The sequence below is a fragment of the Pantherophis guttatus genome, chromosome 1 (assembly GCF_059756535.1).
Source record: "Pantherophis guttatus breed Tessera chromosome 1, ASM5975653v1, whole genome shotgun sequence".
NCBI classification, from domain to species: Eukaryota; Metazoa; Chordata; class Lepidosauria; order Squamata; family Colubridae; genus Pantherophis; species Pantherophis guttatus.
Genome location: NC_142063.1, coordinates 97,961,303 through 97,981,016, shown reverse-complemented (window position 1 = coordinate 97,981,016; position 19,714 = coordinate 97,961,303). Strand labels below are relative to the sequence as shown.

The following is a 19,714-nucleotide window of genomic DNA, read 5'->3' as shown; positions in this document are numbered from 1 at the left end:
TTACGACCTTGGCAGCATCCCCATGATCATATGATCAAAATCCAGAGGCTTGGCAACTGCTCCATATTTATGACCATTGCTGTATCCCAGAGTCATGTGATTGCCTTTTGTGACCTGGTCAATGGGGAAGCCAGAATCACTTAACAACTGGATTACTAATTTATCAACTGCAGTTAATGCACTTAACAACTGTGATCATAAAATGGGACAAAACTCACTTAACAAATATCTCACCTAACAGCAGAAATGTTGGGCTCAATTTGGTCGTAAGTTGAGGACTGCCTGCAATCATATCACAAATTAATCTTCTTGACCTCTACCACCCTCCTCACAGCAACAACTCTGGGGTACAACATCTATATCAACCATCCCAACGTGTAAATTCCAATGTTTTCGAGGAAGGGAAGACCCAAAGGTGCTTTTCAAGAGGCAACTGGACTTTTTCTGATTTTTCTTTGAAGATGTTTCACTTCTCATCCAAGAAGCTTTTTCATCTCTGAACTGAAGAAACTTGAGAATCTACATAGACGTTTACAGTGATGGAGTTTATGGACCATCCCAGTATACTGGCACAATGTTAAGTGCCACTGATTTCATTTGGAGAGATGAAACGGCTGCATAGCTCTTCCCTTCCTCAATGTCTGTAGAGATTCTCAGTCATGCAGGTCATGGTTGTCCCAAAGGTGCTTTTTTTCCAAGAGGCAACCAGACTTTCTGGTTTTTCTTTGAATAAGTTTTGTTTGGCTTCTCATTCAAGAAGCTTCTTTCGTTTTCACCATCCAATCAGAGCTGAAGCAGCTTCTTGGATGAGAAACAAAAGGTCTTCAGAAAGAAAAACCAGAAAGTCCAGTCCCCTCTTGAAAAAAGCACCTTTGGACAACCATCACTTAAGTTTCCTTTTTTTCCTAACGTTTCTTAAAGCAACTTGTGAATGGGCTTGTGCTACAGCAGTCACCAGTTTATTGTGGAAAGAAGACGCCTCAGACTCCGAATGCGGTCCCAAGACTTCCTTCCGAAAGCCGCTTTTAGGCCAGGAACAATCCCTTCCTCCACACACACACAGAGACCCCAGCCTTTCCCCTTCCCCACATCTCGCGTGAGAGGGAAGCTTTCCCGCGGCTGGCCGGCTTCGTCGTTCAAGGACCGCCGCGAGGCGCGCACCAGCCTGGCCTCCGAGCGATCACCTGCAGCCGGGCTGCGCTTTAACTCCAGCCAGGAGGCGCCCTCCGCCTTGGCCAAGACTCTTTCCTGCAAGGCGTCGCCGTCGCCGCGCCCCGGCAGCTCTCTTTTGCCTTTCCACCAGGGGGACCGAGCCGGCTTCGCGGAGGCGACCCCCTCCTTCTTCGAAGTTTTTCCTCTTCAACACGCCCGATTCAAGGAGAAGAGCTCCCGGTTGGCGTCGCAGGGGAAAAAAAGGCGACCTAGCCATCTCTTCCTCCCTACGCGGTTGCCTGAGAGAGAACCGCCGAGGGCGCCGCCGGCTGAGGTACGCTCGTCCTGCCGCCTGTACCCACGCACTGTGACCCTTGAGAGCGAGCGAGAGAGAGCAGGGCTTGGTGGACTGTCAATGCCGGCAGAGGCGGTCCAGTCGGGCAGAGCAAGAAGGGTAACGAGAATGGGGGGTGGGGTTGGGGGTGACAAGGTAGCGTGGACGGAGGAGGAGGAGAAGGGAAGCCGAGGCTCGGGCTTAACCCTCGCAGCGTTTGAGGTGGTGCTGGTGGTGGGGTGGGGAAAGCATCGTGTAGGGCTCGCACGCACGTTCTCCAGAGGAGCGCGCGCGCATGTTTGGTGTCCGCCGGCATATACGGCGGTGCTTGGGACGAGCCTCTCCGCATCCGGAAAGACTCAACATATTTGCATAGGAGACCTCCTCGGCCTGGCCTGTTGCCAAGCCCTTGGAAGGAGAAGGGAGGGGGGGCTGCAACGGGACAGAGGTGTGTGTGTGTGGGGGGGGAGAAGCGTCTTGCCGGAGCAGGGGTTGCTCCAGCTTCGGCCAACAGCTACGCTTTTTAGCCGGCCGTGGCAGCTGCGGCACCCTGGCGAGATGTATGCGGCAGCTTCTGACCGCGGCGGCTCCTCCCCCTTCTGCCTCCTTCCCACAGCAGGCCGACCGGCTCTCGTGAAACCACCTTGCCCAGCAGCCAAAAGCAGCCCGGCTCCCCGAGCTCCACCATGACTGCCCCTGCTGGGACGCTAGGTAAGTAGTATCCGAGTCGCTGCTTTAAAATAGGCGGCCGGGCATAAAGCGCAGAGCTTGATTGGGGAAGGGCGGCAACGGGCTGTGGCCACGGGACGGATGGAAACCATGCTCGAGCACCTGCAGAACTGCTCAGCCTGACAGGGTGGGTAGGTGGGTGGGTGGGAGGGTGAGATGGGAATCCCCTTCCCTGGCTGAGGCTCCCATCCGCTTGGCTGCGTTCTCCCAGTTGCGCTCCCTCTGTACATCATCTTCCCAACCCCCCCCCCTTTAATAGCTTGTAATATAAAATATTCAAGCCCCAGTGTATCTCACTCGATAAATGGTCTCTAATTCGACGTCTGGAAAGGGGAAAAGAGCGAGCCGACTCCGAAGCGATTAAACGGAGGACCAGCTCATCACCTTAACTTTGGGGGGTGGGAGGGAAAAAAACAAGCCAACCAACCACAACCCCAGCATATGCAGGCATTGTTTCTTAAAGGACGAGAGAAAAAGTATCTTTCAAAAACGGCAAACAATTCGTTTCATGCTATAATTTCAGGGCTCTCCCAGCATCTTGGCTTTCATTCGTTTTCTCTTGCTATTATTAAGCAACTCCTTGTTTTGAAGATTATACTTTGCAGATCATGAATTTGGTAAGCATATATAGGAGGAAGCAGATGCAGTGACATCATCGGATTTAGCCAGCTTCAGTGGTTCATGAGTACTGCACATCACAGCATCCCCTAGAATTTGTACACCAAATTTAATCTTGGAAAGTTTATTTGTGTGTGTGTGTGTGTAACAAAGTGCGGCCTGGAAATACCAGCTTCTTTCTTATTTTTTTAGCTTAGCAAATAAGCCTGGTTATAGCGTTGGGAGTATATATGTATGTGTGTACATACACATACACGTTTGTGATATTACTGCAGCAATAAAATCTCTGTACTTGTATAATAAAGTTTCTGTTCATGTATAATTCTATATAGAATCAAGGATTGTACTTAAAGCTTGCATTGTTTGTTGCTTATCACAAGATATTACTTTAAATGAGTGCTATTGGAAACTTTTTACAGAGATAAGAAATAAGAAATAAAATACATTAGGCTCATTATAAAGAAATATGAAAGTTAAAATGCTTTACTTCTTTATTAAGTATCAGAATAGATCAATATTTAATGTTAGGAACTGCTATTAGGATGAAATTAACCAAATTTCATGAAATTAATAAAATGCCCATTGGCATTTTTAGATTATTTCTTAGATCAGCAAATTTTTGCATCAACAGTTGACTAGCTGTATTATGTTTGTGGGAATATTCTTTAATACATCTGAGGAAAAAAATTCAGATCAAAACTATATCAGATTTTGGTTTTGTTTCAATTTTAAAAATCTATTTTAAAAGTTTTATTGTTATTAGTCAGGGAAATTAAAGATCTCATTTAACTCAATGAAATGAATGAGACTTTCAACTCCAATTTTACAGTCATTTAAACTGAAGTAATCACCTCATCTGAATATAATTTGAATATAATTCATTCATTACAATTAAATTGGATTTAAATCAAATCGAGTTCTTTGTGTTGATTTCACTTGTTTCTTGCAACTCTTGAAGTATGGTGCTTGGCATATCAGTTCAAATCCAAATGTTGTATTTGACTCAAATAAATTTGCATAATCTTACTTTAGGAACAAGGTGCTTCCATTCAAAACAAAAGGAAGCCAGTCCCTGTGATAGTTATTTGACATAATGAATACAATGAAAAAGAGTAGAGAAAAAGTTGGGCCTGGTTTACTAAATTTATGCTGTATCTTTCCTCCAGAGTTTGAGGTGTTATTCTTACAACAGAATAGCTCTCTAAATTATGCTGGGTTAAGAACAGTGGCTAAGCAAAAAGTCAGCATATGTTAGTTCTATTGTGTATTCCATTATATGGGTAAAGGGATCTGGGGAGCAAGAGGGAATTAGGATTAGTGATTACAATGCATGTCACAATGCAAACTTCATTCCTTAGGATATTGTTTGTGAAATTGTGATGTTGGAGGTTGCATAATGATGTCATGATAGGTTTCATCATTTCATCATTGTGATAAGGAATGGATGCCCATGCATATTAGGTTGTTTAACCCAAATCTTAAAGGGAGAGATAGTTTGATACAGTGTTTGAAGCACTGAACTATAAACCAGGAGACTGGGATTCCTAGATCTGCCTTAGATGCAAAGCCAACTGGTAACTCCTTTTCAAACTTGGAAGAAGATAATGACAAGCCAGTTCTGAAAAAAATATTGTCAACAATTGTGACTTTTCCAGGCCATCCCCCCAAATCAAGACTGACTTAAAAGTACAACTTCCCCAACTCTATTCTTGTCTATAGCCAAGTGGCTGCTGATGGGGTTTACAGACAATAGAATTTCAAATCTGTAACAAATTAGTTTCAAATGTTAATGTTTCTAAGTGCAAAATTGCAGTTGTTCTCGGCTTACTAACCAAAGTGGTAAACCTAAGATTTAGTTCAAGAACTGTACATGACAGCAGGTTAAGATAATAGCATGCAAATGTTTGTTAATTGCAATTTTTGGCTTGTATGTCTTGGAGACATACACTTTGAATGACCCAAAATGCCCACCCAGTTTTTCAACTGAGTTTAGCCTTAGGTCTCTGGTCCTAGGTAAATATTCTTGACTACGTTACCTTTGAAGTACTTGAATGGATTTTGTGCTGTGTGCTGATTCTTACTACATATGGGTGCAAAACAAGGAAAACTAAATATACTTTATGCTGTTAAATATTTCATTACATAAATATTTTATTAACTGTAGAAACAATGAAGCATTGAAATACTGAAATATCCGTTGCAAATGTATGTAGAGCAGTAGGGTGTACTGGTTAAGATGAACTGGGACTTCACAATGTTGCGGTGGGGAAAATTGGAAGACAGCATGTTGAATACATTGTCTGGAACCCCTGAAGGAAAGAGACAATATTATCAAACAAATAATTCATGTTGGATAGTCACCATGATGTCTTATTACTGCTGGTTTCAGTTGTTTCTGAATCAAATTCTTAAGAAAAGTTGGTTTACCAGAATAGTATGGCAGCACATAAAGTCAGCACTGAATTGTGGTTCAATTCAATGTAAATTTACATTCTTCTCAGTTTTTGCATTTGGTTTGGAAAAGGTCCATTGTTTTCTTAAATTTAATCACAGAGATTGTTTCTACATGTCCTCTCTAGTCAATTACCCCCCCATCTCTCTCTCTCACACACACACATACACACACACACACTGTGTGCAAACAGTACAGGATTGGGGACAATTGAAACAGTTTTAAATTGCTTACTTTTTAAGCACTCCTGCCTGCTGCAATTTACTGTTATATTTTATCAGTTCACAGTAGTGCAATCAATGTTGGCACTACTCTGCAGTGTTTGGCCATGGGGAGGGGTTATCCACACCCACTTGTCTCAGACCTTTTTCCATCCTCTTTGTGGTTTCAGGGGAAGAATAAAGATTATAACAGAGTAAGTCAGAGTCACAGAAGGGATGTATTTTCCCAGGGACTTTTTAAGGCTTTGAATTTGTCTAAGTATCAAGAAGGAACAGTTAAGCTTCTGGTAAGCAGCTTGCATGATAGAGTTGATGGAGACAGAGGGTTACCTTAGTCCCAAATGGAGGCCTGTTTTGGACCTAGGATAGTCACATGACATGCTAACACCTCCCAGACCTAGATAAGCAGATAATGCAAATAGGCATTCATCTTTTTACATAACTGCAGAGGCTTTTTGAATTGCATCTAATACATTTAGGACTAAGAAATAATGAATATGGAAGTTGGAAAGAAACATTTCATTAGAAAATCTTTCACACATATCACAAAGGAATATTTGAAGTTTACTTAATTTTACTAATTCCTGCTGAGCTATTCAAGTCTTTAAAATTGGTTTATAAGATTGGCTATAAGAAAAGCTTGCTAGGATGATTAGAAAATGGAAGAATTTAAGGTAAAATGTGCTTTTTGTAAATTATTAGAGTGGTGTGAATTTATTACATTTTATATTAATAAAAGAAATAGCAGAATTAATACATTTTGTGTTTTTCATAGCAGAGATGCCCAGACAATTCCCAAAGTTAAATATGTCTGAAGTTGACGAGTCAGTGCGAATCTTAGCTGAAAAGGTTTTTGCCAAGGTTCTTCGAGAAGAAGATAGCAAAGATGCCTTGTCACTTTTCACTGTGCCTGAAGATTGTCCTATTGGGCAACAAGAGGCTAAAGAAAGAGAACTTCAGAAGGAATTGGCAGAACAACAGTCTTTGGAAACTACCAAAAGGTAGCTTTGATGGAAGAATGTTTAGTAATGAGATTTGAGGTTTGCTAAGAACAGTTGTTTGATGCCATCAGATATAATATGAAGTGTTGTCACTCTCTAATCCTGCCATTGGCTTTTTATATGATTTTAGTCTTTTTGATGATGTATTCTTGATTGACTCATAATGTGCCATCCAGTTGCAAATCCTATAAATATATTTTCTCCATGATGATCTGTCCTGAACTTTCAGGTCATTTCAACAGTACATCCATTGCCACGGTAACTGAGTTTATCCAGCTTGATCCTGGTTGTCTTCTGTTTTCTGTGCATTCTTCTTATTTATATGAATTCAGTGCCACCCACCTCTGGCTTATTCAGTTAAACTGAAGATAGGGAATGCCAATTAGAAATGAAATCAACTTATACAGATAGAAAGTGAGCGAATCAGGAGTCCAATTGATCCTACTACTTATACAGCTTGTGTGCAAATGAGCCTACATAAAACTCAAGCTCATTCCTGCAGATAACCATTTGGTAAAGGCATATTAAGTTTTTTTTAATTGCTCACTCTTTGACTATTGTTGAAGTTCATCCTTGTTGTTCCTATGATACTCTATCTTACTTGTCGTTGACAAGTAATCAATGAACAGCTGTAAATAGATGGCTGAGACATAAATACGAAAGATGTTTATGGGCATCACATAAATGGTCCCTTCTAGTTACGTTCCTGTCTGTCAAAATATTTAGCAACTTAATTAAACAAAAGTATTGCTTTTTAATGTGGAGAAAATGACTTCTAAATTCATTCAAACAGTCAAAAGGTTTACACTGTAATACTGTGTAAACAAGATTTTATTGCTCATTTGATAAACATTGTAAAATGAATTTGTACTGAAGTCTCAACAGACCATTTGTCTAACACATTTGCAGAGTCTGTCTAGTACCATATTTTACAATCCTTAATATTTTTCATAAATACCCATTTTGAATATTTCCAATGAGATTTCTACATGAGACAGAAGTAACATAGTGGATTCATGAAGTAGAAAAAAAGCCTTTTGACTAAAGAAATGTGTATATTATTCTTTAGAAGATTTCCAGAGCAAAGAGACTATTTGTTGCCTTAAATTGATGTCTTGTTGACTTTATATTGTGTGTTATGAATACCTAGGAAGAAAAGTTTCAAGATGATTCGATCCCAGTCCTTGTCATTACAAATTCCATTACAAGACTGGAAGCCTCCATCAGCTACTCCGGCTGTGTCTCCTCCTACTCCAGTTCTTCCAGGTGCCTTTCAACCTATCCAAGGGACATATGATGTTCCAGAATTTCAAAGAGTTACAATTAGTGGGGATTACTGTGCTGGGGTAAGCAAACAGACAGATGATGGCAATGATTTTTTTTCTTATAAATTAAATATTGTATATATAACATGAAATTAAATTTTTGTTTTATGATGCTTATGCTTGTGTAGAATTGTTTAAGCAACCATGGGAAAATTGTCCTGGTCAATAGCTTTGTTGCAATGAATAAAGATATAATATACTACTATAGAAATACAGTATTCCAAATGATAGATTTGGAGTACACAATTTGTCCTGTGGGATTCCTGTAGTAGTTAAAGACAACCTTTATTTTTACTCTTTTCTTCATGTTAATCGTCAACTGGAGGCATGTACTGCTAAACAACATGACTAGACATTACCTAAAATAGGAAGTCCAAGCATACTTTCCATAGTGACATATATTGGCCTTGTTCCATTTGCAGGATATTATTACTAGGAATATGAATAGGTATGAAGTTGGAGTCAAATAACTAGATAACTTTGTGGGAAATGTCCAGAGGCCCCCAGCTTCAGGTAACAAATAGGATATTACATCTTCACTTGTATGATGTGTTGATATGAAGTAACAGTGTTCATTAAGCTGAAAGGATCCTTTCTAAGAAATCCTCAGAAATCAGATACTAAGCCTAGACCTGGATATAATTTCTTGAACCATTATTTATAGCCAAAGCTCTGGAAATGTGTTTTGCATTTACTGAATTAGCTGAGGTCTTAATCACATTGTTTTACAAAGTTATATTTTAAATCTGATTTAAAATTTAAATATCTGATCTTTATCTCTGATTCTCACTGAAGTGATAAATCTTAGTCAGACTGCAGATAGAAGGTGGATAATTAAATACCCATTTGTACAACATTTTCACACAACATACTTAATAAGGCATTAGTGAGAAGCATTCTGTCACAATTTTCTAGCTTTTTATATGCAGGGAATTCCTTTGAATGAAGGAGCATTCTGTGAATTGACTCCCACTTGCATTCTTGAATAATATAGGCTGCATGCACACATCTGCTTTCCCACCCCAGAGCTGGCAGGAAAACATCCCTGCTCTAAATATTTATACCCCCACAGTTGCATCCTTATGTGTCTCCAATATGTCTGTGCTGCACTGTGTTCATTCAACTTTGGCATGCAGCGTTCTTTTTTTTTACAAACATTTTTTTTTTAAAAAAAATTGATTTATATGCCGCCCTTCTCCAGAGACTCAGGGTGGCTTACAATGCATTAAGCAATAGCCTTCAAACTTTTGTATATTTAAACAAAGTCAGCTTATTGCCCCCATAATCTGGGTCCTCATTTTACCCACCTTAGAAAGGATGGAAGGCTGAGTCAATATTTTATTGTATTTCATAAACAAACATTAAAATACAAATTAACATAAAGGGAAAATAGGGAGGAGAATAATGGGACAAGTTAAAAGTTGACAAAAAATACATCAAATATTTTAAAAAAGTGACTTCTGACACATTTCAGTACAAAGATAACAACTATTCTCTAATTGAAATGAATATTCAATATTTAAACTGTCTTAGAATGCTAATTATCACTAATCCAAAAAACTTCTTCTCATAATTTTAATCTAACATATAATAAATGATCAAATACGTCTAACCATATACTCATTAATGGCTGTAATGGTTGGCTATCTCAACTGAAATTCCAGCCTTGCCCAATATCATCTAGTATGTGAATTTATTTATTTGTTGTTCCATTTATATGCCTGCCCACTTATTGGTTGGCAGGTACAAATTGGTTACTTTGTACACTGCAGGCTTTTTTTCTTTTCTATTTTACTGTTGACCAATTTAACTTTAAAGCATGTTTTGAAACTGTGAGTTGACTGGTTAACTGTTTGGCTATGAACCACTAATTGCAGTGGTGGGATTCAATTTCTTTTTACTACTGGTTCTGTGGGCATGGCTTTGTGGGTGTGGCATGGCTTAGTGGGCGTGGCAGGGGAAGGATACTGTAAAATCTCCGTTCCCCCCCCCACTCCAGGGGAAGGATACTGTAAAATTTCCATTTCCTCTCCACTTCAGGGGAAGGTTACTGCAAAATCCTCATTTCCTCCTGATCAGCTGGGACTTGGGAGACAGAGAATAGATGGGAGCGGGGCCAGTCAGAGGTGGTATTTACCGGTTCTCCGAACTACTCAAAATTTCTGCTACCGGTTCTCCAGAACTGGTCAGAACCTGCTGAATACCACCTCTGACTAATTGGCAGAGAGAGTCTGGCTTTTTGTATCTCTTAGTTTCCATCTACCCAATGGACAAGTGCTGCTAAACAGATGGAATTTGAGAATTGGTTAACTGTAAGGATGAGCATAGGAATTACAAAGTATTCTTAGTATGTAAGAAGATGAAGCGACAAATCAGGAATAACTTGAAACCGCACAGAAATGCAAGTCCCAACCCCACAGGCTACAGAAGTTCAAGAGCTGAGCCTTTATACTGTCCACTAATGCTGTAAGCCAGGATTTTACATTCAGTTAATTGGTTGATCAACATTTAAAAAAAAAAAGTTGGCTGCAAAAGTTCTGGTCTCTCTTACTGCCAAAAGAGAAGTGGAACATAGGGAAGGAGTTCAGGGATGAAATGGGAGGAAATTATTCCATAGGAAACACCAGAACTAGTTGGAGTCGGGTCTATGACAATTCACCATGGCAACTCACCATTGCCAACTTGCCATGGCCAACTTACTGCAGGACAACTTGCAATAGCCAACTCATTGCAGGACAACTCACTGCAAGACAAGACATACGCTAATATTAAAGAAATAGTAGAATAGAATCATTAAAGAAAGGAGGGAGAGAATGAAATGTGAATGGAATTTTTTTTTAAAAAAAATAAAATTTATTTTAAATAATTAAATAGAATTGTTAAATTGTTCTGCAGAGAGTTGTCCCACAATGAGTTGGTTGTGGTGAACTGTCCTACAGCGAGTTGACAATGGCAAGTTGGCTGTGGCAAGTTGTGCCATTCTAGTTGGAGTCACAATATTGCCAACCCAGAGCATGTAATTTCAGGCTACTTTTATGAAGTCCGTCAACACTCTTTACATTGTGTAGACCAGGGGTCTCCAATCTTGGCAACTTTAAGATTTGTGGACTAATAATCAGCTTTACTGGCTAAGGAATTCTGGGAGTTGAAGTCCAAAGTCTTAAAGTTGCCAAGGTTGGAGACCCCTGGTGTAGACAGTGTGTCTTGAAGATGGATGTTAGGGAAAACACCACTTCCAGAACTTTTAGTTTAAGCCATCCTTGGGCACTGTCCCCTGTGGGAAGATGGTGAGATAGACTCTGTGGCATGTTTTTGGAAAATAGTTAGTGGGCTGTCCTTGCACCAGGCAAGGAGGCTATTGGGATTTTCCTGTAGTCTGGCAGAGGTGTATTGCTTCAAAGAGAAGCATAATTTACTTCCAAGTACATTCATTTTGGATTAGGATTATACTTTTAATTATTAACTGTATAACTCTCCCTTTAGGTTACAGTTGATGATTATGAACAAGCTGCCAGAAATTTAGCAAAAGCTTTACTTATTCGAGAGAAGTATTGCCGCTTTGCTTACCATCGTTTTCCAAGGACGACAGCACAATATTTATGCAGTATGAAAAATGAAAAATGGAAAACTGAAGATGAAGTGCTCCCAGGTAAATTAGCTCTAATTAAAAAAAATAATGTTCACTTGCTTTTAGTTTTTTTCCCTAGACATTAAGAAGAGATTGACATGCCAAAATAAAACAGTTAATGGTACTTAATGTAAGCAAGAAAAAACATAATCTGCTATATTAATATAGAGGTGCAATTGAAAAGTATTAAAATAGAATATGAAGAAAAGATAGTTATCATTAAGTGAGAGCATAACTCCCCTTTTTAAATCTTTAGAATAGTGAATATTTTTTCTATATCCTAATCAGATTTGGTTGTTGGCTCTTTCTTGGACTGAAAGGTGAAAAAGAATCTTAAATATTAGAAGTGTCTGCAGGATATGGGTCAAGGGGAACAAATAATGAAAACAGTACAAGCTCTGCCTTTCCAATGTATCTGCCATGATGTCACACGCATGTAGGAAAGGATGGGGTTTATGTTACTAACATGTTGCTATCATTTTGGTACAAGTGCTAATGCCTCTTTAATTACTTTAAAAATTGCTTCTAAAATTTATTTGGGTTTTAAAAATATAGAGAGAATGGCTGTTTCAGAGCTAACCCTCTTGGAGATGTGTGTTTTTTGTCTTCTTTCCAATATACCATGTTTCCCTGAAAATAAGACCCTGTCTTATATTTTTTTGAACCCTGAAATAAGCGTTTGGCCTTATTTTTGCGTAGGTCTTATTATTTTGGGACATGTGGAGAAAGATGGGGCTCCTCTTGCTGTCTTACCTGATTTCCAGTTCTGCGTTTAAATATTTTCGGGGAGGGCTTATTTTTGGGGAGAGGCTTATTTTAACACAGTGGCGTTAAGAACAGCATTGACGAACTCAGGCATGCAGCGCTGGGGCCGCCTGCTCTGCTCATCTGCGCACTTGTACATGGTGCTGCCGCACAGCCCGATCAGCAGCAGCAAGAGCAGCCCAAAGTTCAAGTGGATGTCCATCCCTGCGGCTTCCCTTCCCTTTCCGAAGCCCAGAAGTGCCACTTCCTGCAAAAGCGGCTCGCTTGCCTGCCTGCCCGCCTACCTGCCCCTTGCTCTCCGCTGTCTCCTGAGGAAAAGAGGGCCCCGGCTCGCTGCAGCACCACTATTACATCCACCGAGTGTGCATAGAAAGTTTAGCACGCACACACGCACGCAGCCTCTCTCCTCTCTCTCTGCTAAAGGGTGGGGGCACCACGTTGCACGCTGGGATACGCAGCCCTCCAGCAGAGGCGGAGGGGGAGGGGGAGGGTTAGGGAGTGGTGTCTCAGTTCCTAAGACCATCGAAAATATGTATTTTCTGATGGTCTTAGGCGACCCCCAAAGGCGTCACGACCCACAGGTTGAGAACCACTGTTTTAGAGAGTCATTGAAGCACTTGGAGGTTTATCTGTGTCCTCAGGGTCACCTGAGTAGTGCTCCTGTTTCCTGTAGTCTGCAATTTTTTCTCTGGAAATCCATTCCTGCTCCTACACCATTCAAAGGGTGTTCATTCCAAATTGTATAGCTAAAAGTCTGTAGAGATTCTCAGTCATCCAGCTCATGGTTGTGACTTCGATGGCTATGTTGAAGCACTTGGAGGTTTATCTGTGACTATGACCCTGTAAAAGGATGCAAATGACCAGCTGTCTGCAAGGAATATAAATCCTTCCATTCTCCATTATCCTGTCAGAGCAGAAAAAGCTTCTTGGATTAGAAGGACATGATTTACAACTGGGATGGCACGCCTTCCTATGGTATGAGAAGAAAAAAAGCCATAGATACTTCCAAAATCACAATATAAGAAATTCACTAATATCTGTATGGGAAAAAAAATAAAACCTAAAATATATTTGAAAATCCCAGAATGAGATGGAAGCTTTTACATACCCAAACTTGGTGAACTTTTAAAAAATTGTTACTTATAAAGACATTTTGGACAATGTAAGGAAATTAAAATTGAAACAAGAGCTTGAAGAACAGGGCATTATTATCATGGTGGCCAAAATTGCAAATACAATCTAGATATGATTCAGACATGAAGGAGTACGGTTTCTATAAAAGACAAACACCTTTTGATCAGGCACTGTTGAACTTTGATGAAAAACTAATTAAGAAGGTATATAACTTCTTATTGAATTTGAAAATGGAAAATAAACAAATAAAAGATACAATGCTACAATGGGAAATTTTTTGGGGCCATAATATAGAACTAGAGAAATGGCAAAACTTATGGGAAAGGAATTATAAATTAACAATGGCAACCTTTTATAAAGAAAATCTATATAAAATGTTATATAGATGGCATTTACCACCTGCTAGATTAGCTTTAAAAATATGCTAGGAAATGTTGGAAATGTAATAAAAAAAACCCGGGCACATTTTATCATTTGTGGTGGACTTGCGACAAAGCAAAAAAAATATGGGCAAAGATACACAGTTGGTTAGAAAAGATGATAGGGAAACATGTAGATTTCAAACCTGAACTGTTTTTATTAGATATAATATCAGAAAAACTTGATAAGAAAAGTATGTATTTAATATTACATGTCTAAACAGCAGCGAGGATTATTTTTGCACAATATTAGAAAAATGAAGATATACCACGAGATGAAGAAATAGTTAAGAAGATATTAGATTGTGCGGAAATGGATGGATTGACATTGAAAATTAAACAGAAAGAGGATGTAGAATACTATCAAACATGGAATTTTTTTTACCAATGGCTGAAGAAAAGGGGTGAAGATTAAGAATGTAATTTGTATTGTTAAATAAATTAAATACCCAGACAACACAACGTTTATTAAGCACTAAGAAATGTATTTAATAGAAAATCAATAAAATAATTTTTTTTAAAAAAAGCTTCTTGGATGAGAGGCAAAATGTCTTCAAAGAAAAAACAAGAAAGTCCAGTTGCCTCCTGAAAAATCACCTTAGGGACAACCATGACCTGGATGACTGAGAATCTCTACAGCCGTTAAGCAGAGTTACTATTTCACAATAAGACCAGTATGATACAGCATACAGGTTCTTTTTTAAAGAAAAACTATTGATTACTAACAATTTAATTTCCAGCTATGATAGAATGAGTCTGTATTTTAAATGATGCTAGAATGTCTGACCTTGATATTTTACAGATTTCCATCCACCACCGAAAGAACTGCAAGATCCTTATAATCTTGATGATTCTCCAGGGAACTTGGACTATGTTGTAAAGATGAAGGATGGCATCTTCTTAGTTTTTGAAAACAAAGACATGATGGAACTTAATGAACCACGAAGTTTGCCTTACCCTGATCGGCAGACCTACACCCTTGACCTCAGCCATGTATTGGCTCTTATTGCCGATGGCCCAACGTATGGTTCTTTTTAACTTTAAGAATTCCATAAGGCTTGGACATTAAATGCTTTATTAATCATAATGCTGCAGTTGTTCTTCAGCCACTTCTGTTTGATGAAGTTCTAGAACTCTAATCCTATGCAAGTTTATTTAGAAATAGCTTTAGTCTGAAAATATATTATTAGGTGCATGTAAAGACAGTGGAAGAATAGTATGTGAATTAGGCTTAGGTTAACTCCCAGCACTTTCTGAAAAGTAATATAAATAAGTGCTCCTTAATCAGAAGAATGGAAATGACCCATTGAATGAGAAACAGTTATTTTAGTGTGAAATAGTACATTTTAAACCTGAAATGGGATGCTTCACATTTAAAATAGTTCTAGTTCAAAGTTATTTGTACCAGGGCTCCTTGGGGCATGTCAAAAAGCTAAAATGGTTCACACAACTGTGAGATCAGTCCTGCCCAGTGGTGAAATTCAAATTTTTTTACTACCAGTTCTGTGGGAATGGCTTGGTGGGCATGGCAGGGGAAGGATACTACAAAATCCCCATTCCCTCCTCACTTCTGGGGGAAGGATATTGCAAATCTCTATTCCCACCCCACTCTAGGACCAGCCAGAGGTGGTATTTGCTGGTTCTCCGAACTACTCAAAATTTCAGCTACCGGTTCTCTGAACTACTCAAAATTTCTGCTACTGGTTCTCCAGAACCTGTCAGAACCTGCTGGATTTCACTCCTGGTCCTGCCCTTTTTTTACATACAGGACACACATATTAAAAAGGAGTTGTTTCACTTGTGTGCTCACACTATCTTATTTACATTTTGACCTCTACTGCAGAGGTCCCTGACCAGTATTAATCCCCAGCGATATACTGCTCAAAAAAATAAAGGGAACACAAGCAGAAGACATCCGAAATCTGAATGAATGAAATAGCCTTATTAAATACTTGTTTGTTACATACAGTAGTTTTGTGTTCCCTTTAGTTGTTTGAGCAGTGTATAAACTACTGTATGTAAAGAACAAAGTATTTAATAAGGCTATTTCATTCATTCAGATCTCGGATGTCTTCTGCTTGTGTTCCCTTTATTTTTTTGAGCAGTATATGTTATTTAATGTAAAACAATTCTTTTCTATATAATATAAAAGTATAATTAACCAATGAGGGTTCCTCTTTCACAGGAAAACATATTGCCACAAGCGGCTTAACTTTCTAGGATCTAAGTTTGGTTTACATGAAATGCTAAATGAGATGTCTGAACTAAAAGAACTGAAGAGTAACCCTCATCGAGATTTTTATAATGTAAGAAAGGTAAGTGAAAGGTTATACAATTATTCTTCATTTTTTAATATCTAGTCTCCCCAATCATTGAAAATGTCTTATTGTATATTGAAAATTTGAAATGTCAAATTTTTCAGCTTTCAATTTCCAAACATTAGGGATGCTCAAAAGTTGTGACATGCCTTAGGGATTGTAAAGATATTTTGGTTACTTTAATATAATTTAGATGTGCTTTGTAAGTAACTACATAAATATCATAACTTTTTAACATTGTGTTTGTTTCAGTGATATGTCTTCTAATCAATCTCACTTCTTAAAGCCTTTTGAGTATGGATAGCCATATCTAAAGTTTGAATCTGGTGACAGGTTGTGAACACTGAAGAAATACAACAGTAAGGACTTATAGCTTCAATTTTTTTCAGCTAGTTTAAGAGTGTAACTGAGATGGAAGTATGGAATATGTAGTAGCACAACATTGAAAGCAAATGTGGTTATCTGAAGATCTGTAGAAAGAGGCTGTAATTCAGACCTTTGCAAATGAGAGATCTAGAGTGAGCAGTTGATACTTTAATTTTTACTCCAATATTACTTTTGTGTAATACAAAAGTCATAACTACTAGTATCTTTGGAATGAGGTGGAAGTTGTCAATGTTCTTATTCAGTACAGTGTAGTATACGGTATATTTAGACATCTTAAGCATCTTTTTTCAATTTATTTTGTCATCTTATTTACTTAGACACCTTTCTTTCAATTTATTCAAAATTTTATAACTCAAAAGATTGACACTTTTTGAAGAGAATGAATTTATTATATAAATAAAATCGGCCTAGTGCATATTAATATGTGAAATTGAATAATAAATAAACCAGTAAATAGAATATTAGAATTGGAAAAACCAGATTCAAATTCTTGTTTGACCAGTAACTTTTGGCCAAATTGCATATTACATACTGTGTTTCTCCGAAAATAAGACCCTGTTTTATATTTTTTTGAAGCCTGAAATAAGCGCTTGACCTTATTGCCATGTGCTCAAAAGCCCAATTGGGCTTATTATCAGGGTATGTCTTGTTTGGGGGAAACAGGGTAGACAACATGGACTCAAAAGGAAACACAATCCAATAAAATCCAGAAAAGTCTGAGGATTTATAAATACACTCCCAATTCATTCTCTTCCTAGTTTTTAGCTGATCATTGGTTGCAACTGGGCATTTTCTCATCCTCTGGATACTCTCGGAATTGTTTTCTAGTAATAATTGTCTTCTAGTAATCTAACAGATTCCTCACTGGATCTAATACTCAAGGAAGAGAATGGTAGATCATAGAAAGGCTCCTGTTTTGATTGAAAGGGTTGTGGGGAGAGGGGGCATGAAAAGAGTTAGTTTCTCTTTTACCTTTGCAAATGAGAGATCTAGAGTGAGCAGTGGATACTTTAATTTTTACTCCAATATTACTTTTGTGTATCAGTTCCTCCAGACCTTCTGTGAAAGAGGCAGAATCTCTCCTCATGAGCTTTTTCAGGTTCCCTCTTTTATAAGATCTAAACAGAGAATTAGAGAACTAGCAACAGGTTTGCCTAATTTTTCTTCCTCCAGTCATTTCCCCATTTGATAGACTCCAGTAACTTAGGCCAAATGTAGAAATCTAAAAAATAGTCACAAGAGAAATGTCAGTGGAGAAAGGGTGGAGGTGTAAAGATAAGTAAAATAAAGCATTCTATGTAACATTTTATTTTTTTATACTTAATGTATTTTTATATTTTATTTATATCAGGAGAACAGAGTTGCTGATTGTAGTGAGGAGAACTAAAGACTAAGAATAAGGGAAATAATCAAAAGCATTTTTCCCCTTCCAACAAGACAGAATGGGAATAGTGAATTCTGTAGGCACTAAAGGAGATTCTTATATCTTAAAATATCCCCGTTAAGCCTCTTTCAGGGCTGGCCCAGATGGTGCGCAGTTTCATATTTATTGACTATCACAAGAGGCTAATAATGTTTAGCACAGGCATTGCATGTGAGCAGAAGGGACAGAGTGACCTCGTTTGGGAAGGAACGATATAAACATTGCCCTTTTAAGATTACTCTGAATTCTTACTGTGACTGATGTACATGCAAGTTATAAGAAAAGCCCGGAATAAACTATCCATAAAACATCCAATAATAAACTACTCAACAAGTATTTCAGATTGCTGTATTGAACTAAACTGTGTAGGTGTAACAATTTCTCCCCCCAAAGAGTTGAAAACAAAATAATTACATCTAAAAATGTTGCGTTATGGATTGTAATGCTATTGTAGAGATCTTTCAGATTTCAAAACAAATTATTACAACATGCAACAAATACAAAATACATGTGGTCCTCAATTTACAACCAGTTGTTTAGTGAGTGTTTAGTGACGGCACTAAAAAAATGTGACTTATGACCGATTTTCACATTTATGACCACTGTAGCATCCCCTTGGTCACGTGATCAGTTTTTGGGTAGTTGTTAACTGGCATGTGCTTATGGCAGTTGCACCAGTGTTGAGTTGCCCCCGGTTCAGACCGGTTTTATAGAACCGGTAGTAAAATGGGCGGGAGGCTCCGCCCACTGACCCTGACATCATCAGAAGTGATCTGCACATGATCCCGTTGCAAACCGGTAGTAAAGGTAAGTAGAACCCACACCTGAGTTGCCCTGTCTTGTGATCATGTGATCACCATTTGTAATCTTCCCAGCTGGCTTCTGACAAGGAATCTGGGGGAAGCCAGATTCGCTTAACGACCACATAGTTCACTTAACAACTGCAGTGATTCACTTAGCAACTGTGACAAAAAGGTCATACAATGGGGGAATATTCACTTAACATCTGCCTTGCTTAGCAACGGAAATTTTGGGCTCAGTTGTGGTCATAAATTGAGGATTACCTATAAAATAGCCATCAATGATTAAACATCTCTGATCCTGGAAAAGAGTGATTGTGTATTTGTAACATCTCATTGTCTCAGAATTACTACCACTTATTACTATAGTTGTTGGCTGCTTTGTTTGCTTCTGTTGCTAACCTAGCAATATATGTCAAATGAATGGACATCTTCAGTCTTCAGAATCCTGCTATGGAGGATTAGAGAACCTTTTAATAAGAAGAATAAGAATGTGATAGCTTTGTTACATGGACCAATGTAAATCTTTCACCGTAGATTGTTTGCTTCCTCCCTTCCTCAATTTTTATGCTGCCCATTTCACTGATAGTAACTCTGGGCAATATACAATATAATGAAAAATAAAAGAAGTTATACAAGGAAATTAAAAGTAGGGGAGTAAAATAAGAAAGCTAAAAACTAAGACAGAAGGCAGCCTGGAGTAGGGATCTTTCCTACCCTGTCATTCACTCCTAATACAACATGCCTCTGTTGGGGTCCCAAGCCTGGCAGCAGAGCCAAATTTGCAGGTTCTTTGGAAGGCCAGGAGTGTGGGGGTGGACTCACCTCCAATGGGAGAATATTGCAGAGGGCAGGAGCCACAGCAGAAAGGCTCTTCTCTTAGACCTCCCCCCACAACCGTCTTCCACCCAAAATTCCTTGGTTGATGGGATCTGAAGTAGATCTATTTCACTGACATGAGTGGGGATCCATGCAATGAAGGGCTTTAACGGTAATGACCAAAAACCT

General features: G+C 38.6%; 1 protein-coding gene across 2 annotated transcripts in view; it reads left to right on the top strand.

The window, feature by feature from the left end:
- The first annotated feature begins 1,089 nt into the window (after positions 1-1,089).
- Positions 1,090-19,714, top strand: part of AMPD3 (adenosine monophosphate deaminase 3) — a 48,676-nt gene continuing 30,051 nt past the window's right edge. The window contains exons 1-7 of one of the 2 annotated variants that reach the window (XM_034417074.3): positions 1,090-1,486; positions 2,103-2,197; positions 6,282-6,507; positions 7,658-7,853; positions 11,316-11,481; positions 14,581-14,800; positions 15,964-16,093. In XM_034417074.3, the coding sequence (XP_034272965.2) occupies positions 2,173-2,197; positions 6,282-6,507; positions 7,658-7,853; positions 11,316-11,481; positions 14,581-14,800; positions 15,964-16,093 (963 nt within the window). In that variant the 5' untranslated portion in view covers positions 1,090-1,486; positions 2,103-2,172. The remainder of the gene's footprint in view (positions 1,487-2,102; positions 2,198-6,281; positions 6,508-7,657; positions 7,854-11,315; positions 11,482-14,580; positions 14,801-15,963; positions 16,094-19,714) is intronic. The other variant, XM_034417075.3, reaches the window with a different exon arrangement.